We start from the raw sequence: 22,973 nt of genomic DNA on the forward strand, positions 1-22,973 counted from the left end.
TCATAAACAATGTCAAAAATGATTGATATAATCATAATATTAAAATAATTCCTATAACAAAAAATCATTTTCATAGTTGAATAAGAATAACAGGGCAAATTAATGTTACACAGACGTTATTTCCTAGCACTAAACCTGCAGAAAATCATTCCTCAGGTTCAATCACAGGAAGGTTGCATTTTAAATAAAAATATTTATATTTCATATTTTTCTCCTGCTACAGGTAAACAAGTCGGGGTCCCCACTGCCTCTCTCTTACAAAAAGTTGAAGACACCTGCTCTTATCAGAAATGAGCAAAGACAATTTTCCTCCATCTTTATGTACTTTTTTTGCCAGTATGGATGTCACATTGGTCTAAGATTTTATTTAATATGGTCTTAAATCTGCACAAAAATAAGTATGTCTGATTTATGCTGGCCAACAAGGCTGCACTACTAATATCGCATCGAAACCCTGGACAGTAAGAACATGTGGGGTTATGAAATTTTAAAAACTGAGTTTTCATTTATGACACAGGACTAGAAAAAATGACATGCAATGTTGAGAACTTTAGTTTCGGTTTCTAATCTGATATGAAAGCAGCTGTCACAATTTGACAAGATGAGCTTCTCACCTGCTGATAGTAGAGTTTTTTGGGCTGCCGGGGCTTGAAGAATTGCAGCAGGTCCCGCAGTGTTCCTTCATAGTTGTGTCTGAGAGGGTTCCCTGGACCGTCCCTGTACCTGGCCACCACACCACCAGGCAGGGGGGAGAGGATGCAGAAAAAAGGGGAGGAGGAGGAGGAGGAGAGAGTGCCAAGTGGAGAAAGGGTGAGGCAAGAATGAAGCGCAGGAATGCAGAAGAAGAAAGAGGCGGGAGGAAGATGGGAGACAACAAAATAAGGTGGAGGGGGACAGGTTATGCAACAATTCTACTATATGGAGTCAGAGTCAACCGTGATAATAAGCGCACATGCAGGCCACTATTGGCTGAGTGTGTTGTGTGTGTGTGTGTGTGTGTATGAGACGAGCCTCCTACCCCTGTGACTTAAAGAACTGCAGCAGCATGGGATCCGTGTTGAGTCTCTGCGCTACTGTCTTAGCCACCTGCCAAGACAACATGTAGATCATTCAAAGCTGTCTCCTGGGCCAAATAATCCCGCTGCACCAAACAAATGTTGCAAGAATGGCAGCAGGTGGATGTACATGCTGCCATCTAATGGAAGAAACCTGTACAGGGTTTCTGCAGGTATCAACGATTAGAATTGAATGCAATTTAAAACACCCATGTCCTACAGCAGGTCGTTTTTATGTATACACAAACTTGTAAGTCATCAATTCATCCATTTTCTACCACTTGTCCCTATTTTTGAGGGCATTTGACCAAAATAGTCTTAAAAAGTTGAAATAAATTGTGGCCAAATTAAGTACTCATTTAATAATATAGAATAATGCATCAAAAATTTTTCTTTACTGAAGTATTTTTTGTAGTTGTAATTGGAAGGTCATCTCTGTTAGCAAAAACTGCTCTTTAATAAATACTGAACATCTTAAAGTGCAGTTTTTCCCCCCAGTTGGAAAAACTGGGTCAGCTGGTTTGTTTTGTTGTCTTTTCTGTTGCCAATGACAACTTTGCACACTTGCTGTTTGCTCGTGCTGATGGGCTCATGTTGATTATTCAATGTGAAGATTAAATATTCCCATTCTTTGCCCTCCTAACTTTTATTACTTAGCAGGGCTTCTCATGAGTGATAGACAAGCAAACATTCACACATTTTTACCAATTTGGCATTGGCAATATTCCCATTCTAAAATTGATTCGTCCAATTTTTGGGGGGGAAAATAATACCTTTTTATAAAGGACCATCTCCATGTTTACTTGCGGTACACGTCAGCAACCAAAACAAAGTTCTGTAACCTGTTTTAAAAAGGAATCTTTTTGAACCGAGAATCGATTCTGAAGCGAATCATCACTCCAAGATTCGGATGGATTCGGGGAAGCCCAAAGAGTCCTACCTCTAAAATTTTGCCGCTGCATCATGACATTGGATTTTATTTAGTGCTGCCAAACTGTTCATTTTTTCCCTCAATTAATTATGGGGGACAAGTGGTAGAAAATGGATGAATGATTACAATAAATTTATTGCTTACATAATTAAAAAAATGTGTTGTCAATGTTATACTTTTTTAATGTTTTACTTGAATTTATTTGCTGAAACAGTCTGGGTGGATTTTGAAGTCAAAGTTGCCAGCAAGCACATTGATGTTAGGGATGGGTACTAAATTCTTTTTTGCACTGACTGAATCGCTCTGGTCCGACGGGGCACCGATTCACGGAAAATCCAACGGTGCTATGTCACGGTACCTGGGTTGCTGATTCTGAGCACTGAGCGATCACTTTAGCAGCACTGAGAAGGGACTGAGCCACACTACCTCGAGGTAATGTTGCAATTTTCAATGCCTACAAAGTCATTGATTCAAAAAGCGCTCCAACGTCAGTTAAGTAAGGCTCCCCTTTTCCAAAATTGCACTCGCTGGAAGCTAATAAACATTGGCATTGTTATTGACATGCTACCAATTAGCATTAGCAATTTTCTATTGCACTTCCAAGACCTCAAACTTTGTCAATGAAAAGTATGACTGAGATCATGGATGTGAACACTGAGGGAAAAAAAAGAAAAAAGGAACATTTATATTATCTATAATTTCATTTCCAGCAATTTACAGTGTATTAATACATTGTTTTTCAACTTTATTCTCGTCTATAAACCTCTTTTTGACACTTAATGTCCCATGTAATGATCGATTTGTTTATTTGTAGATATTTTATTAGTGTTGACATCTTTGATAATGTCAAATTCTATTTCATGCATGCACATAACTCCATAAACATACCCGAGGTTATATTATGAATCTTGCAGAGCTTCATGTTTTTCTTGTTGTTGAAAACAAAAATCAGTTCACCAACTATCATTCAATTATCATAGTATTCTTTACATAATTATTAAACTTCACAATGACATAAAGGTCTTCTCAGTTATTGATTTATGAATACTGCACTGTAGGCTGTTGGCACTAGCGTTCTATTAAATGCTACGTGTAAAACAAGCTTTAAATAGACAGATTTACACATTTTGGTGCTTGCAAAATCCACATTAAAACAGCTAGTGCGTAATAAATACAATACTCACAGAATTAACACTTTTTATGGTGCAACAAAAAACAAAAAGAACCACACCATAAACCATACACTATTGCCATTTAACATCTTGCAACTGTAATAGCTAATGAATGTCATGGTTGCAATTGAGAAAGATGTATCAACTGAACGACATATTATAATCATCTCATTTTTAAATGTTGCAATAGATTACACACAATTTATTCAGTAACACACACACAAACATACCCAAAATTGGGACCGGATCAGTTCAATAGTGAACGGTACCCATCCCTAACGAACATAGTCACCCACTAGGGATGTACAGTACAGGCCAAAAGCTTGGACACACCTTATCATTCAATGTGTTTTCTTTATTTTCATGACTATTTACATAGTAAGTTGTCACTGAAGCCATCAAAAGTATGAATCAACACATGTGGAGTTATGTACTTAACAAAAAAAGGTGAAATAACTGAAAACATGTTTTATATTCTAGTTTCTTCAAAATAGCCACTCTTTGCTCTGATTACCGCTTTGCACACTCTCGGCATTCTCTCGATGAGCTTCAAGAGGTAGTCACCTGAAATGGTTTTCACTTCACAGGTGTCATAGTGTTGATGCTTTCAGTGACAATCTACAATGTAAATAGTCATGAAAATAAAGAAAACGCATTGAAATGCTGATGTTGATCACCTCCAACATGAAGTACAGTAAGATCCCAGAGAAGGACAGTATTTTATGAACACCTGTTTAGGTCTTAAATAAGTCATCTATGTGTTGAAGGTGAAAGGTCATCTTGTAAAGACCACTCAGATCCATCGCTGTTTATATTCATTACAATTACATTCAGCTGGAAATAATTATATATGGCATACATGGGCAGAGAACATACCTACTATGTATCAAATATACCATAAAATTCAATACAATCAATTAGCATGTCATGTAGGTGTGGAAGCCATATTACCGCTGTGTGTGTGTGTGTATATTATATGAAGTATAATGCTTGATTGTCAAGTTTGTAGTCAAGACAGAAGGAACTGAAACATTTAAGCAAGCTGTGTTTGACGATGGAGTGACGTCAGACGGCAACCAGAGACTTGTCAGTCAAAGCCATGGATTTTTGTATTACCTCAGTTGTTCACGTTGAGTGGATTCACATTGGCCTGTGGATTAATAGATCGCTAGGACGTTTAGTAAAACGCTGTCATGATTCATCTTGAGTAAAGTGCGTTCACTTCAAAATGAGACAGCGTGCGTGACTGAGTAGGAAATATTGCTGCGTTACTAACTTGTGTGTGGTGTTCATTCTTTATTTGTCAGTATTCACAGATGGTTTTAATGTGTAGCAACGGCAGCAGAACTGAATGTGACAGCGTGTCATAATTACGTCGGTCAGCTGGATAAAAAAAAATACAGATAGCAGTATCGTTAGTCCAAAATCTTCACGGTTCTGTACTCGGTATACAATGTAATCCCCAAACATCTTTGCACCAACGTATACGTTGACCTGATTACTCAGCCTGTAGCAAACACGCTGCCTTTTGGGTAACCATCGGCAGCTAAAGTCAGGAGCGTGAGTCATCAGAATCAATTGTAAGATTAATCTGCATTCATACATGATTAATCGCATGCATGACCTTCTTTACCTCGACAGGCCTAGTTTAATACATCCAAAATGTGCACCACACACAAAAAGAAGCCATACCTGAAAATAGTTCATGCGGTTAGAGAGAGTGACCACAAAGCCTGGGTCGTTGTGGATCGTCTTGTCACAGAAGATGACATCCACTCTGTAGTAGAGATCCCGGAAATATTCCTTGGCTGTCGGCAGCTCACTGCTATCGTTTTCTGGATCGTCCCTGCAGGGTACGAGGACAGCGGCTCAGTCGAGAGAACAAAATGTGTGTATTTGGAAAACTCAATGTTTCTTACTTCTGGAAGACAATGATGTCCCCGTCCATGAGCTCATCCAGGGCCTTGTCGAGAGAGACGTCATAGTCCTGTATGCGCTCTGTTAGGTTGGGCTTTACTTCCTGTAACGCACACATGGGACACGTTGGGCTTTGGAACTACAAAGTCAAGCTACTTTCTGTGCTGTAAAGTGTGAGGAAACGAACAACTGTGCAATGAAACTTGTGGAGTGCTCGAAAAGGAAAGAGCGCAATGTGCCAAGAAGACGACAGAAATAGATCACCTCATAGAGGATAAGGCTAGTTTCCTGCTGAAACCCTGCTCGCTCACACATGACTGGCAGCAGGTCTCCTGGTAACAAGAAGAAGAGAAGAATATTTCCCCAATCTTATTGTCTACACTTTCACATGGATGTCGCTGATACTTACTTATTTTGCAGGATATAGGCGTGTAGATATGTCCACAATAATTTAAGCTTCTTGTTTTCGGGTCATACATCTTCAAGAATAACATGACATCATCTGAAAAGGACAGAGATTCCACAATATAAGTTGGGGTGTTCCGATCAGATATTAATACAAGCAAAATATCAGCAAAAAACAAGTATCGAGTGATAGCCATAGACGGAAAAAAAGGGGAAATAATTTTTTTTTCTCGAAAATCGGCTCCGAGTGCCACTAGGCAAGCGCTGAATGAACATTTTGAAAATCAAAACTACATTTACTACAATTGGGTGCATTTTTACACTATATTTGACCTTTAGATTTATTCTTATTTACAGGCTTCATACACCTTTTCCATGGCCAAATTAGAGTACTTTTTAAGGACTTTCAAGATAAATTTTCCAGTTTTTCCAGTACCCTTCAAAAGGCGAAACCAGTGTGAATCAATCCATAGCCTTGTTGTTTGAGGTCACCAAATGCTGTCTGTACGAAAAATACGTAAAGTCTGCTAAAACCTAAGCCAAACATTGAACCAGCAATTATTAACTGAATGGGGCATAGAAAAAGAAGCAGTGTTTCTTTAGCCTATTCAATGTCATTGGTGTTTGCAGACGCGTCCCCATTTGTGTTCTTTTTCAAAATTTTTGTTCTTTTTCTTACTTACAGCACTAATTGACATTGAACAGCATGGATTGAGTCACACCGTATTTGTGATTGTAAACTGCATAGAGTGATATAAATACACGCACCCTCAAAATGTAAATTTCAGTCATTTATTAACAAAACTATTCCACATTAATGTAAGAATAATAAATTATAGAAAAACATTTTGTTTGTTTCACAACACCTCAGTCACCTGTCATTAAGCATATCTAGCCTTATAACTGCGGCTATGATAACAAATGAACAAAAAGACAACAGTTAACTTTTTTTGCTCTCACTGAGTAGCCAGACAAGTAAAGTAGACAACGAAAATAGAGCAGGAAACGCATCTTGTGTAAAAACTACAAAATCATTAATTTTAAGCTGTGAAAAAGGTTACAAATTATACATTACATGACCTTCATAATACAATCAAGTCCAAAAATTTTACCATTTTAATGCGATTAACCAAAACAACAAAATATAACTTGTTTGCCTTAACTGAGTTAACAAGTTAAGTAGACAATAGAGATGCGCGGATAGGCAATTATATCATCCGCATCACCAAAATCGTCATCCACCCTAACCAACATTTTATCAGGACCGTACCCGCCCGACAACCGCCCGCTGAATTACATCGGAGGTTGGCCACCTTTACCACTCACAGAGCTATTTAAAACTGTTTCATAGAGAAATGTAGTCAATTGGAGCCGCTAACGTTCTCGCGACTATACTATAGCGTTCATCCTGATTACAAGAATATGGGCGTGCTGCGAAGCCATTGCCTTTGACACCATCAACAACATGTACTAACAAATTGTTTGTCCAGCAACATGTGTGCAGCTTGCGCAATCACACGTAAGAGATTGAAAGGCATACTGGGTGATACAGAGTACACTGATGGTTGTGATATAAACAACTTTAACACTTACTAATATGCGCCACGCTATGAAGCCACACAATACAAGATTGACAAACACATTTTGGGAGAACATCCTCACAGTAACACAACACAACTAATACCCATAATCCTTTCTATTCATGACACATCCTGAATATATTTTACACCCCCGGGGGGGTGGCGGGGTTTGGGGTGTATAAAATAGTCAGGATGTGTCAGGAATACAAAGGATTATGGGTATTTGTTGTGTTGCGTTTACGTTGTGTTACTGTGAGGATGTTCTCCCGAAATGTTTTTGTCGTTCTTAATTGGTGTGGCTTCAAAGCGTGGCGCATATTACTAAGAGTGTAAAAATTGTTTATATCACAACCATTAGTGTACTCTGTGTCACCCAGTATGCCTTGCAGTCGTGTGCGTGTTGCTGCGGAAGCCACACACAACATGATGCTGGACTGACAAGCAGATCGTGTATGATGTAGAAGGCGAAAAAGCCAATGGCTTCATAGCACGCACTAATAATTAATATCTGGGTGACTGCCGGCAGTCATTCAAGAGAATAATAGCGTCTCCTATTGACTTCTTCGCTTTATGACACAGGTCTTAAATGGCTCTTCGAATGGCAAAAGGATACCGATCCCTGAACCATGTATATCAAATGTCTCCGGATGGTTCAACCGCCACCCGCCCAAATCTAATTAAAATCTATTTTTTCATCATGTCAACCGCCCTACCCGTGGTTTACCGGCGGATGAGACCGCAAACAGCGCATCTCTAGTAGACAACCAAAATAATGAAGCAAAAAATATATCAAACAATGTTGTATAAAAACTCAAAATCATTCACATGAACTCAGCTATATGTTGTACAAAAGGTTACAAATTACATATGACCTTCGCAGTACAAACAAGTCCAAAAAGTGCTAATTAATTTCCTTTTTGCATACTTTGCAGCAGGCTAAATGTAGATTTGGTCCACATTTTATCCAAGGTTTGTATTTCTCATTTTCCATTCAATGTTCATTAAAACGACAACATCCCGGCATGATGGCCCAATGCACCAATGTCCTCTTGGGGGCTCATGACAACAACCTAATACGAGGGTTTGTTCAAAGCCAACACATCAAGCGTGTAGCTTTTCATTTTTAGGAAACTTATTTTCCATTTTATAATTAGCCTAATGAGTCAGACCGTCGAAAAATATGATGAACATTTCGAAGCACTTCACCAAAAATTCAAGCATTTTTCAAACCATTAAAACAATATTAAAATCCAAGCATTACCAAGGATTTTAAGGACCCGTACGAACCCTGAATTTACCAACCTCTTATGGCTGTCTTTTTGACGCATCCATGTCCCATGTAAAGTACCACAAGATTTTTAGTTTAAGTAAATCATTTACTAACATTATTATCAATGTAAACATAGTGTACAATTCTATAACATGCATGCAACCTTTCTTATTTGGCAACTCTATTCTGTAGCCTAGCCCCCTCAAGTAATGTACTTCCTGTGTTGTGACTTCTGTTGACAAGTCAAAAATACACCTTCTCCCTGCTTACTAGTGAATGATCTACAACTACAACTAGCTGGGGACTAACAGTGTTGGGATTGTAATTGTCCAATTAGGATTCGCAGCAAAGAAGATAGCCATCAGCGTTGAGGCTCGGAGAGAGAACGCAGGCGTCAACAAGTAAGCTAGCTAGATGACGCTAAGTTGCGAGCCTGTTTCGACGCCCCTGATCATCTCCCCATGTGTCGTTTAGGCAAGAGGAACAGCAAGTACCTGCGGTTGAATACATTTTGTTTGGATCCTATTTTTTTCCTCTATTTCAATAAAAAAACTGCAAAGTGATATTTTGTGAAAATGAATGTTTAAAAACAAGGATTTCTGCTGACATTTTGCATGCCTGAAAATCAGTGTTATAAGCTCCGATACAAGCAGTTAACTTCTAAAGGTCCAATTAGCATTTCTATTTTACTGAAATCATTTACAAAAAGGTAAACATGCTAAGCTATAGGCTACTAGGAGTTAGCAGCTACACAACAGCAAAGCAAGCAAGAGCACACAAGCATACATAATAATTGAATAATAAAAGAGGACATTTGTCAATATAAACAAGTTCCAAATAATCATAGTTGTCCACATCATTCAACTTACCTTAAGGAATTATTGTGACCAATAGGTGTCACCAAAACAAATTACCACTCCAATTTAAAGACATGAGTCTTTCATAATAATAATTTCCACACTGTGTGATAAATAAAGTTTATCAATAAGATTGGTGTTATTCCAGCCACACCATTGTTCTGAATAATTTACTTTCTCAAATTCCACACTACAAAATAAAAGTACAGTCAAACCTGTCCAGATAGGAGGCCACTATATGCAGGCTGGCTGCGATTTTCACTTTCCGTACTCGTTGACCTTTAAACAATTACGTATACATGTACTTGTGTCCGGAATTGTACTAAGCCGTTTCTAAAATAGTTTGGCAAGCTATCTAAGCTAAAACAGAGCTTCTGAATTTGAGCCTTCTCATAGTTGCTCACGTGACTGAGATGCTTTTTTCCATTGATATCAGACTTTTGGGGATTTATCAACTCTGCAAAGCGGCATGGCTGCATGGTCTGGCTGCTCGCGACCCCCCAATTGGGATCCTGTAGCATTTTTAGTGCCTCAATAAATTGCATGCAGGCTGTCGAATTGTTCGGAAGTCCTGTCGCAAAACTCTTCAGACGAGCAACAATGGTCTCCAAGTTGTGGTACTTACGGTCTTTGTCAAACTTGGGTAACGTGGCCCCACTGGCTGCCAGCTCGGGATCCACAGTCTCCAAAAATATTGTCCATGGGTTCTCATTGTCACTCAAGCCAATCATCTGAAAGAGAATGGATAAATAAAGAGGGGACAAAGACAGTCAAAGACAAACACAAACTCCTCAATTAGACGCAATAACTTACCGACTTGCTGCAGTCAGCCTCGTAGTCAAGCATAGCAGGTCGCTTAGTTCCGTTGCTACGGGCTTGCATGGGCCACAGCCTCATCTGCTCCTGTGGGAAACCCTGCAAACACATCATAGCTCACCTTCATCTTCCCCTCACCTTCACAGTGTACATTTGTAAGAACCAGTAACAGGCAGAAATGTCTTTCTCACCATGGTCTGTGAGAGGTTCTGGACAAACTCTTGCAGCGTAGAGCTCTTCAGGACTTTGAAGACCGTGTACTTCACTTTCTCCTCGTCATACATGTCATTCCCCTGATGCCCGCAGAACTGATCCTCTGTCACCATCTGTGCACAGGAGGAAGAAGTCCTTGTCATACAAACAAAATGCGTTCCATACCGAGGCAACGTTCAGGTTTTAATCATGAAAGAATACCAAACATGACCAGACGGAGGCTATGGTTGTGTGGTGCACTGGTACTAATACATTAAAAAGATAGTATATTGCCTTGGAAAAATACTGGTACTTTTTTTTCCAGGGATGATAGCGCGCCAGTCAACACACACAGAGCACTTGCAAGCAGAAACGGCTTGAAGACGGAAGAGGGGGAATTGACTTAAAAAATAACGATAAAGGTGGCGCTATATAACACTTAAGTGTTTCTCTGCAAGCAGTGTTTTTAAACATAGTAAGCTCGGTAACAGCTAACATCCGTGCAGTGTTATAGCTACTTGTAAATCACTAATCCTCACCTCCATAGTGACAAATAAATTTAAGTTTCTTATAAGTATCATCCCTGCAGGACTAGGACTAGCTAAACATGCTTCACTACACACCGTAGGAGGATACAATAGCTAACCGCAACAAATGGGTGGATCTATAGAAACATCGACAGCAACAATTCAAGAGTTATATATAGTCGATACTACAATGATTACACTGATTTTTTTTTATTATCACAAAATCTTTTGTCAAGTTTTTATTGTTTTTTAAAGTCAGGAAATAAGTTTCTGGTGCATGTATGTTTGAACATGGTGTTTTGTTATGGACAAACTGTGACGAGCACAAAAGTCCAATAACAAAACACCACTCGGGTTCAGATCCGGGCGGCCATTCTTCCCAATCACGCCTCTCCAGGTTTCATTGTCGTTGCCAACATGAGCGTTGAAGTCCCCCAACAGAACAAGGGGATCACCCGGGGGAGCACTTTCCAGTACTCCCTCGAGTACCCACCCAAAAAGGGTGGGTACTCTGAACTGTTGTTTGGTGCGTAAGCACAAACAACAGTCAGGACCCGTCCCCCCACCCGAAGGCGGAGGGAGGCTACCCTTTCGTCCACTGGGTTGAACTCCAACGTGTAGGCTTTGAGCCGGGGGGCAACAAGAATTGCCACCCCAGCCCGTCGCCTCTCACTGCCGGCAACGCCAGAGTGGAAGAGAGTCCAGCCCCTCTCGAGAGAAGTGGTTCCAAAGCCCTTGGGAGACCCTACCAGGAAGCTTAAGGCCCCCGGACAACATAGCTCCTAGGATCATTGGGACACGCAAACTCCTCTACCACGGTAAGGAGTTTATGTTACATTATTACATTTGAACAGAAGTGTAGACAAAACATGTTGAAACAGAAGGTAAGCAGATATTAACAGTAAATAAACGAGAATAATGTTGACAAAATAATAGAATGAGAAATGACACAATAGGTTACTGCATGTGTCAGCAGACTAATTAGGAGACTTTGTTTGTTTACTTACATTTAAATAAGTTGTCTAGTATGTTCACTATTTTAATGCACAAATTCTTATTCGCTTGCAATAAGAAACGTATGTGTAATGTATCGTTAGATTTTCTGCAAAAAATAAGCCAATAAAGAGATTTGTTGGGGTCCCTTTTGTTTTAACAATTTTGGTACTGGTATTCTGTCAGTGCTACTGAGCATGTGCACAAACATTTGCCTCGACCAAAACACCCACAGAAAGCAACTGCGTCCTGGGCCTCGTGTAGAAGTAGCAATTTTAAATTTTTCTTTCGTTGCATCTACTGACGTCGTCGATTTCAGCGTGAGGAAGTTCACACTGACGCAAACAATGGTGTCTTACATTTTCGGTTTAATCACAGTTTGAACAGGAATATTAACTTCCATGAAAACAAAGGGTTAAGTTTGCACATTTGCAAAGCAAAAGTCGACAGCAAACCTGACGTGGTAGCTACTTCAATAGAGCCCACTATGTAGTTACGTTATTGGTTGACTTGGGCCAATACATTTTGCATCACAATATATTAATCTACAAATTATTACCGATAAACTATACTACTGCCATTTCTATTTTAACCGCTAGTGTAATGACAATACATGATATTGATGGAAGTATACCCTTTCAAATGTAATTAACTTGTATTTCTCAAATATTAAAATATTTGTATTGAAATGTAACTTATAAATACAAAGTTACATAAAACAAATAAGCAACATTTTGCACTTCAATAAAATCACAACCAAAAGCAATAAAATAGGGAGAATGTGGGGGACCCTTTGATGTAAACAACCAAAACAAACAAAATGGCTAAAGAAAGTAATGTTATTAGGTATTGTTGAATGTGCTCAAAAAGTACTTATACACACAAAAATATTTTAACCAGGTTGTATTTTTTTTCTTTATAAGTAAAATGAAGACAATATTCTTTCTTGGCAGAAGAAACAACAAATATTGTTCTGGCTTCATAAGAGACATATTTGTGTGTGTTTTAAATATCTTCGATTGAAAAGTGTGAAAGGTGATCAGTTGTTTCACTTGCGGTTTATGTGACGTCATGCGAGTTCACTTCCCGTTGAATGGAGTTTGTGTAGTCTTTTTCAACTTGTCTAGTTTATACACAAACATAACATCCCTTCTGTTTAATGAGAATACAGTATCTGGCTTGTTCAAACACTAATGTGTGTGTCCACGTTTAGACTGAGGAATGACGTTTTGTCTGTTGTTTACGTGTTAACATTTAAGCTAGCGCCAGTTGGTCAGTTCGTCCGTATAATTGCAGTTAAGAATGACGGTACTGTGGTCATTTAAATTTAATACGGTGATACTAACCGTCGGGAGTTTACTACCGTTTATTTTTAGTACAAAGAGTGAATGCTCTTTTAGCATGCACATGGCGATTTATCCACCCTGGAAAACTTACCGACTTCATTTTCATTTATCATGGCAATTTGGCCTAACATAACATGTCTCCCCAACACCATTTCTACTGGATAGCATGTCCCCCCCAACACCCTTTTTACTGGATCACATGTCTCCTCAACACCCTTTTTACTGGATAACATGTCCCCTCAACAACCTTTTTACTGGATAACAGGTCCTCAACACCCTTTTTACTGGATAGCATGTACCTTAACACCCTTTTTACTGGATAACATGTCCCCAACACCCTTTATTACTGGATAACATGCCCCCCCAAAACCCTTTTTACTGGATAGCATGACCCCCCCTAACACCTTTTTACTGGATAACATGTCCCCCCCACGCCCAAAACCCATTTTACTGGATAACATGTCCCCCCCAACACCTTTTTTTACTGGAGAACATGTCCCCAACACCCTTTTTACTGGAGAACATGTACCCAACACCCTTTTTACTGGAGAACATGTCCCCAACACCCTTTTTACTGGAGAAAATGTTTCCAACTCCCTTTTTACTGGAGAAAATGTTTCCAACTCCCTTTTTACTGGAGAACATGTTTCCAACACCCTTTTTAATGGATAACAGGTCCTCAAAACCCTTTTTACTGGATAGCATGTCCCTTCTAACACCCTTTTTACTGGATAACATGTCCCTACCCTTTTTACTGGATTACATGTCCCCCCTAACACTTCTTACTGAATAACATATCCCCCAACACCCTTTTTACTGGATAACATGTCCCAAACACCCTTTTTAATGGATAACAAGTCCTCAACACCCTTTTTACTGGATAGCATGACACTTCTAACAACCTTTTTACTGGATAACATGTCTTCAACACCCTTTTCACTGGATAACATGTCCCCAACACCCTTTATTACTGGATAACATATCCCCCAACACCCTTTTTACTGGATAACATGTCCCAAACACCCTTTTTAATGGATAGCATGTCCCTTCTAACACCCTTTTTACTGGATAACATGTCTTCAACACCCTTTTTACTGAATAACATGTCTTCAACACCCTTTTTACTGAATAACATGTCCCCAACACCTTTTATTACTGGATAACATGCCCCCCCAAAACCCTTTTTACTGGATAGCATGACCCCCCCTAACACCCTTTTGACTAGATAACATGTCATCAACACCCTTTTTACTGGATAACATGTCCCCAACACCCTTTTTACTGGATTACATGTCCCCCCTAACACCCTTTTTACTGGATTACATGTCCCCCCTAACACCCTTTTTACTGGATTACATGTCCCGCCTAACACCTTTTTTACTGGATTACATGTCCCCCCCCTAACACCCTTTTTACTGGATAACATGTCCCCCCATGCCCAAAACCCATTTTACTGGATATCATGTCCCCCCCAACACCTTTTTTTACTGGGGAACATGTCCCCAACACCTTTTTTACTGGGGAACATGTCCCCAACACCCTTTTTACTGGAGAACAGGTCCCCAACACCCTTTTTACTGGAGAACAGGTCCCCAACACCCTTTTTACTGGAGAACATGTTTCCAACTCCCTTTTTACTGGAGAACATGTTTCCAACTCCCTTTTTACTGGAGAACATGTTTCCAACACCCTTTTTAATGGATAACGGGTCCTCAAAACCGTTTTTACTGGATAGCATGTCCCTTCTAACACCCTTTTTACTGGATAACATGTCCCTACCCTTTTTACTGGATTACATGTTCCCCCTAACACTTCTTACTGAATAACATATCCCCCAACACCCTTTTTACTGGATAACATGTCCCAAACACCCTTTTTACTGGATAGCATGTCCCTTCTAACACCCTTTTTACTGGATAGCATGTCCCTTCTAACACCCTTTTTACTGGATAACATGTCTTCAACACCCTTTTTACTGGATAACATGTCTTCAACACCCTTTTTACTGGATAACATGTCTTCAACACCCTTTTTACTGGATAACATGTCCCCAACACCCTTTATTACTGGATAACATGCCCCCCCAAAACCCTTTTTTACTGGATAGCATGACCCCCCCTAACACCCTTTTGACTAGATAACATGTCATCAACACCCTTTTTACTGGATAACATGTCCCCAACACCCTTTTTACTGGATTACATGTCCCCCCTAACACCCTTTTTACTGGATTACATGTCCCCCCTAACACCCTTTTTACTGGATTACATGTCCCGCCTAACACCCTTTTTACTGGATTACTTGTCCCCCCCTAACACCCTTTTTACTGGATAACATGTCCCCCCATGCCCAAAACCCATTTTACTGGATATCATGTCCCCCCAACACCTTTTTTTACTGGAGAACATGTCCCCAACACCTTTTTTACTGGGGAACATGTCCCCAACACCCTTTTTACTGGAGAACAGGTCCCCAACACCCTTTTTACTGGAGAACAGGTCCCCAACACCCTTTTTACTGGAGAACATGTTTCCAACTCCCTTTTTACTGGAGAACATGTTTCCAACACCCTTTTTACTGGATAACATGTCCCTCCAACATCTTTCTTACTGAATAACATATCCCCCAACACCCTTTTTACTGGATAACATGTCCCCAACACCCTTTTTAATGGATAACAGGTCCTCAACACCCTTTTCGAGCTATACCACCTGTGGGGTGGTATAGCTCGGTTGGTAGAGCGGCCGTGTCAGCAACTTGAGGGTTGCAGGTTCGATCCCCGCTTCCGCCACCCTAGTCACTGCCGTTGTGTCCTTGGGCAAGACACTTTATCCACCTGCTACCAGTGCCACCCACACTGGTTTATATGTAACTTAGATATTGGGTTTCACTATGTAAAGCGCTTTGAGTCACTAGAGAAAAAGCGCTATATAAATATAATTCACTTCACTAATTCACTTTACTGGATAGCATGTCCCTTCTAACACCCTTTTTACTGGATAACATGTCTTCAACACCCTTTATTACTGGATAACATGCTCCCCCAAAACCCTTTTTACTGGATAGCATGACCCCCCCTAAAACCCTTTTTACTAGATAACATGTCATCAACACCCTTTTTACTGGATAACATGTCCCCAACACCCTTTTTACTGGATTACATGTCCCCCCTGACACCCTTTTTACTGGATAACATGTCCTCAACACCCTTTTTACTGGATAACATGTGTCCCCCACCCCCAACACCCTTTTTACTGGATAACATGTCCCCGAAACCCATTTTACTGGATAACATGTCCCCCCAACACCTTTTTTTACTGGAGAACATGTCCCCAAAACCCTTTTTACTGGAGAACACGTCAACAACACCCTTTTTACTGGAGAACATGTCCCCAACACCCTTTTTACTGGAGAACATGTCCCCAACACCCTTTTTACTGGAGAACATGTTTCCAACACCCTTTTTACTGGAGAACATGTTTCCAACACCCTTTTTACTGGAGAACATGTTTCCAACACCCTTTTTACTGGAGAACATGTCCACAACACCCTTTTGTTGCAATTGTATTGGTCGATTTACTGGTTTGAAATGTGTGGGCAAAGCTAAAACTAAATGGAGAACAAAAGGCTGAGTCCAGACTGACAAGATGGCCTCACTAAAGAAGTCCTGAACTAAACGGAAACCATCTCAAAGAGTGTCAGTGGCAGAGATGCTGCTCACATACTTGTTTGTCTCAGTGCAGCAAATGTGCAAAATACAAATGCCATAACAAATAGGAAGCAGCTTTAGAAAAACATTTCAGGTGTGAATCCTGTCAGTCGGATGATTCCCAAAAAAATCTTTAGAGCAAGTCACCTGATTGAGTTTCACAGCTTGCTTCAAGCAGTACGTATCAGGAGACATTTAATAGCCTCGAATTTCATACAAGCTAAAATTATTTTAAGAAACATCTGATACACTTTTTAAAGAGACAATTTATTTAACTTCAAATTTAGATGAAAGACAACATTGTCTGCCAGACTCAAACTTCCATTCACAATGGTCATGGTTCATTTGTTTTCAGGGATGTGTCCATCGATCAGCCGTTGATCAGTATACACATTCCCTCTGGCTGATATTGTATTTATTTTTTTATTTTGCGTTATTCCCCGAAGTGAACAATAACCTCCTATTACGGCCAATAAACTGCATTTCTTAGTATCTTAAGGACCATTATCAAGTATTGAGACCAGGCTGAACATGTTACACACCGAAAAAAAGAAAGAGCAGGCATGCTAATAAAGAAAATAAAGTACTTAGTTTAGTTTAAGATAAGGTAGATTGAAGAACGTTCCAGCAGAGAGTAAGCTTTTATTAGCATAAAATGAACTAGTAGATTAATAGGAGTTAGAGGAAAATGTAACAAGTGCTGTTTTTTTTCCGCAAGGGTAGTAATAGTATACCAGTGGTTCTAAACCATTTTTCAGTGATGTACCCCCTGTGAACATTTTTTTTAATTCAAGTACCCCCTAATCAGAGCAAAGCATTTTTGGTTGAAAAAAAGAGATACAAAAGCAAAATACAACACTACGTCATCAGTTTCTGATTTATTAAATTGTATAACAGTGCAAAATATTGCTCATGTGTAGTGGACTTTCTTGAACTATTTGGAAAAAAATATATAAAAATAACTAAAAACTTGTTGAAAAATAAACAAGTGATTCAATCATAAATAAAGATTTCTACACATAGAAGAAATCATCAACTTAAAGTGCCCTCTTTGGGGATTGTAATAGAGATCCATCTGGATTCATGAACTTCATTCTAAACATTTCTTCACAAAAAATAAATCTTTAACATCAATATTTATGGGACATGTCCACAAAAAATCTAGCTGTCAACACTGAATATTGTATTGTTGCATTTCTTTTCACAGTTTAGGAACTTACATTCACATTTTGTTGAAGTATTATTCAATAAATATATTTATAAAGGATGTTTGAATTGTTGCTATTTTTAGAACATTTAAAAAAAAATCTCACATACCCCTTGGCATACCTTCAAGTACCCCCAGGGGTACGAGTACCCCCATTTGAGAACCACTGTAGTATACGATCAATACTAGAACGATTATATTGATCATTTCTTCTTTTTTTTTTTTTATATTTATTGTTTTTGTTATTAATTACCAATGGAGTAGCAGTAGTTTTTAATTTTGTGGACCGTAAATTTCAGACTAAAACCTGCTACTTTTTTTCCTAATTAATGGATTTTGCTTCACTGACGATCACAATGCTAATAGTTTTCATAACGACTTTTTAATTTATTTGCATCTGTTTTATTGTTTTTGCTACGGCGCCAATTTTTGGTCGAGTTCACTCACAGTAGGTGCTGCTTGGTGAATGCCTGCAGGTGTTTCCTGCTGTTTTAAACTTTGAACCAGTAGTGCCGCTTTGTATTCTCATCCTCCACAGCATTTCTACTTGTATGGATTCTTTATCCATCACTCAAAGCAAGGTTTGTATGTTTTACAATATAACAAACAATTCTTACTGAGTAAACCACCCCTTGTGCAATGTCTGTAGGAGTGTTTTCATGCATATTTGTACGTGCTATTGTAATGTTGTAATGAAGCTAGCATCGTTTGCATTAGTTAATATGCTAACACAATTACAAGTATGTGTTAGTTTTATTAATTTACAATGGCATTGTTTTGTTATGTTTCAGATTAGTGAATTCAACAAAACGTCAGTTATTGAGTCCGTTAAGCTGATTCAAGAGCTGGCTTCCGTAGCTAACCTTGATTTCTGTTTTCAGTTTGTTTGCAGTTTTGAAACAATTAAGATATGTAAAAAAAAACATTTACTAAATACTTCTGTTTAAATATCTTATTTCACAACGTATATATCTGTAGCTTATAGTCCGGTGCGGCTAATATATGGAAATATATTTTTCCCCCTAAAATTTGGGGGACGGCGTGGCGAAGTTGGGAGAGCGGCCGTGCCAGCAATCTGAGGGTTACTGGTTCAATCCCCACTTTCTACCGTCCTAGTCACGTCCGTTGTGTCCTTGGGCAAAACACTTCACCCTTGCTCCTCAGGGGTCCTGGTTAGCGCCTTGCATGGCAGCTCCTGCCATCAGTGTGTGAATGTGTGTGTGAATGGGTGAATGTGGAAATACTGTCAAAGCGCTTTGGGCTCCTTAAAAAGGGGTAGAAAAGCGCTATACAAGTACAACCATTTACCATTTAGTCCGGAAAATACAGTTTCTTTGTGTAGGATTGACTCTGTTTTGATGGTCCTGGTTCTTTACCTGAACTTGCATGTAAAGATGAGCCTCTTGACGCTCCTTCCTCTTCTGGGCCTCTACCCTCTTTTCCTCCTGCAGGCGCTCCACCAGCTGCTGGGGGATGTCCACGTCCGTCATGGGCAACAGCACCTCACCTGAGATCAAGGAACGCAAAAAGTAAGCCTCAGCTATGTGTGTGCAGAAATAAAGTATCCTCTGTGGGCCATAGACCACAGAGGATGTGACGCACTGAGCTTGGACTCCCGGATGTAGACCAACATGTACGCGTTGGTGCAGTGGCGGACTGAGAGGTCATCGTCGTGTCCGCCATAGTTGTGCTCGATGGCCTCCTCCTTGGTGCAGCGGGACACCACGTCGTCATCGAACTTGCACCACTGCATCAGAGCAGACAGGGACAAAGACAGATGGGGAGGACAAGGAGAAGAGAGCACTTAAGAAAACGTAAAGACGACAGCATCAATATGTATGAGGTTTGTTATAACTTTGTTTGTGGCTGGTCTTCTGTTACAAGTCAGATTCTGGAAGAGCATTTCTAAGTAAGGTTGATTTGGAATGATTAGACATCTTAAGCTTTCAGCGACTGCACAGGTGTCAAACTTAAGGCCTAGGGGGCCAAATGTGGTCCGCCATTTAATTTTGACGTGGCCCATCTCATAATTAAAAAAAAAAGGGAAATGATCTGTATTTATATACCTATCGCTTTAATATATCTAGATCAGGGGTCGGCAACATTTACCACTCAAAGAGCCATTTTGACCTGTTTCACAAAATAAAGAAAACAATGTGAGCCTCAAAACACTTAAAATGTAATATGAAATGATACTGCATGTAAAGTTTTTTTCCTGCTTTGTATTATGTATAAAGCAGGGGTCACACCTTAATATGAAAATTAAATGTTATAGCGGCTGGCGAGTTTTACATGAGTGACGCTTTACAGCAGCACACATCCCCACGTAATTTTTCCAGGAGACTTACGAATTACAGAGCAAATATTCTCTCAGGTATCTGCTGATTTTAACCCAACCAACAATATGAAGGGCATGTTATAATGACACTGTCTTCAGCGCACTCTACAACCAGAACTAATGGCTTGCCAGCCCACTCACATGTTGAATGTGGTTTATGTACTCACATGGAAGTGACTGCAACGCATACTTGTTCAACAGCCATACGTGTTACGCTGGGGGTTGTGATATAAACAACTTTAACACTGTTACTAATATGCGCCACACTGTGAACACACGCCAAACAAGATTAAGAAACACATTTCAGGAGAAATCTGCACCATAACACAACATAAACACAACAGAACAAATACCTAGAATCCCATGCATCCCGAACTCTTCCGGGCTACATTATACACCCGCTACCAACAACCCTGGGAGAGACACTAAAATCCGAAAACCTTATGGAAAAATCGGGGGGGTCGGCTAGTATGCGGCTGAGCCACATAAGAGCGATCAAGGGACCGCGGGTTGCCGAACCCTGATCTAGATTGATACCCAAAGCACTTTACATTATAAATCACATACACCCTTTCACGCACAGCATTATCAATGTGGCATGCCACCTCATTTGCCGGTGGACCGTAACGTCATTTTCATCAAAGCCGTCTCATAATTTTCTGGTGGTCCGAAGTAAAAATATAATAATCAAAAACAGTTTGCTTTTGCAAATTGGGTAAAAAGGCTACTATACGTTTATAAACTGCCATTAGGCCCTCAAAAAAATGAGTTTGACACCCCTGATCGACTGTAAAAATGGCATTCATTAATGATGTTTTGTGGCCAAGTATGTGACCACTACTCAAACCTGCACTAGAAGGGTTAATCATCAAATAATATTTGACAGCTGCACCAGCCACAAGGACACACACAAAAATCAGAAAAGTTTGATTTAAAAAGTTGTATAAAAAGGTCCTTACTATTGGTTCCTTGACACTCACTTTGCCGTCTCCTTTTGGATTAAGATAGACGACATAGTGACCCCCATGGTTGTCCCCACTGTGCACCAGCACTGCATGCAGGATGTAGTTGGCCGGGTCCTTGGAATCTGGCTTCTGGAGGAACTCGTCCAGAGGTAACTGATCTGGAAACTCAAACCTACGGACAGCAGAAGAAGAAGGGTCTAATAAAAATGTAAAAACAAAAAAAAAGGTAAAGCAGTAAAAAGAACACGCTGCCAAATGCATTTGCAGTTTTGTGGCCATGTGATAAATTGCAGTTCAGCGGTTTGACAGGTCATGCGACGACCAAGCGGTGCAGTGTTTGCAAAGAAGAACTTCATATTGTGTTGAGGCGTTCAAGTCACAATGGAAGTGGTAATAAAGCCCTCTGGAGATGTCACGGTATGAAAATTTCTTATGTGACTAAAATCCCATCAATCCAGCCATTTTCTACCGCTTGTCCCGTTCGGTGTCGCGGAGGTGCTGGAGCCTATCTCAGCTGCTTTCGGGCGGAAGGCGGTGTACGCCCTGGACAAGTCACCACCTTATCGCAGGGCCGACACAGATAGACAGACAACATTCACACTCACATTCACACACTAAGGCCAATTTAGTGTTGCCAATCAACCTATCCCCAGGTGCATGTCTTTGAAGGTGGGAGGAAGCCGGAGTACCCAGAGGGAACCCACTTAGTCACGTGGGGAACATGCAAACTCCACACAGAAAATCCCAAGCACAGGATCAAACAAAGGACCTTCGTATTGTGAAGCAGACGCACTAACCCCTCCTCCACTGTGCTGCCCATGTGACTAAAATGATCCCCAATATTATTACTGCGTCATTTTAAATGTGCCCACATTTGAGGTCCTCTCCAAAGTTTCATCATTGTCACTGGCATCCCACTGGGTGTGAATTCTCCTTGCCCACTGGGTATGAGTTTTCCTTGCCCTTATGTGGGTTCTTCCAAGGATGTCGTATTGGTTTGTACAGTCCTTTGAGACATTTGTGATTTAGGGCTATATATATATAAACATTGATTGATTGAATAATAATTTTAAAAAAAACACATGTATAAAAAACGTGTTTACTTTTTGATATCAATATTAAGCATCCCAGTCAACAAACTACAGACTTTACAAACAAGGTGTGGCAAAGTAACGGCCACCGCTGCTGCTCACTGCTCCCCTCACCTCCCAGGGGGTGATCAAGGGTGATGGGTCAAATGCAGAGAATAATTTTGCCACACCTAGTGTGTGTATGACAATCATTGGTACTTTAACTTTTTATGTAGAAGCGGTTGAAATGAAGTGAAACGAACCGATCGGCTCAGTTTACTCGGAGGGAACATTTCCAAAGCAAAGTCTGTGTAGTCGCCGCCATGTTTTCTCAAGCCGAACAGCTTTAGTGCGCACGTGCTGCGGCACTTCAGTTTCCAGGAAGTGGTGTTGCCTGAAATTAATTAATTAATGTTTTTTTTGTAATAAAAAATGTTAAAGGTTTTACTAACCTTCTGGAATTTTACCGTGGTTTATCATTACATCGTTTCATCCCTAAAGACAACCTTAAAGACGGCAAGAGAGTGCAGCTCGAGCAGGTGTTTAATGTAAACAAGGGTCTTATAAAATTGATTTCTGACGCTCTGAAAGACTGCAAGTTATAGTATTTACTAAGTTCATAA

General features: G+C 39.9%; 1 protein-coding gene across 5 annotated transcripts in view; it reads right to left on the minus strand.

The window, feature by feature from the left end:
* The window catches only part of usp7 (ubiquitin specific peptidase 7 (herpes virus-associated)), a 74,413-nt gene that overhangs the window by 19,674 nt on the left and 31,766 nt on the right, over nucleotides 1-22,973 (minus strand). For 4 of the 5 annotated variants that reach the window (XR_009807472.1, XM_061905892.1, XM_061905893.1 and 1 more), the window contains exons 13-24: nucleotides 21,275-21,452; nucleotides 19,580-19,724; nucleotides 19,354-19,484; nucleotides 10,195-10,329; nucleotides 10,001-10,102; nucleotides 9,813-9,918; nucleotides 5,485-5,577; nucleotides 5,340-5,407; nucleotides 5,078-5,178; nucleotides 4,851-5,004; nucleotides 1,019-1,086; nucleotides 615-723 (exon numbers count right to left, since the gene is read on the minus strand). Coding sequence is in view for 4 of the 5 variants with exons in the window: in XM_061905892.1 (XP_061761876.1) it covers nucleotides 615-723; nucleotides 1,019-1,086; nucleotides 4,851-5,004; nucleotides 5,078-5,178; nucleotides 5,340-5,407; nucleotides 5,485-5,577; nucleotides 9,813-9,918; nucleotides 10,001-10,102; nucleotides 10,195-10,329; nucleotides 19,354-19,484; nucleotides 19,580-19,724; nucleotides 21,275-21,452 (1,390 nt within the window). In the remaining variant the exon portion in view is untranslated. The remainder of the gene's footprint in view (nucleotides 1-614; nucleotides 724-1,018; nucleotides 1,087-4,850; nucleotides 5,005-5,077; nucleotides 5,179-5,339; nucleotides 5,408-5,484; nucleotides 5,578-9,812; nucleotides 9,919-10,000; nucleotides 10,103-10,194; nucleotides 10,330-19,353; nucleotides 19,485-19,579; nucleotides 19,725-21,274; nucleotides 21,453-22,973) is intronic. The other variant, XM_061905890.1, reaches the window with a different exon arrangement.

This window comes from Nerophis ophidion, linkage group LG07 (assembly GCF_033978795.1).
Source record: "Nerophis ophidion isolate RoL-2023_Sa linkage group LG07, RoL_Noph_v1.0, whole genome shotgun sequence".
Classification (NCBI taxonomy): domain Eukaryota; kingdom Metazoa; phylum Chordata; class Actinopteri; order Syngnathiformes; family Syngnathidae; genus Nerophis; species Nerophis ophidion.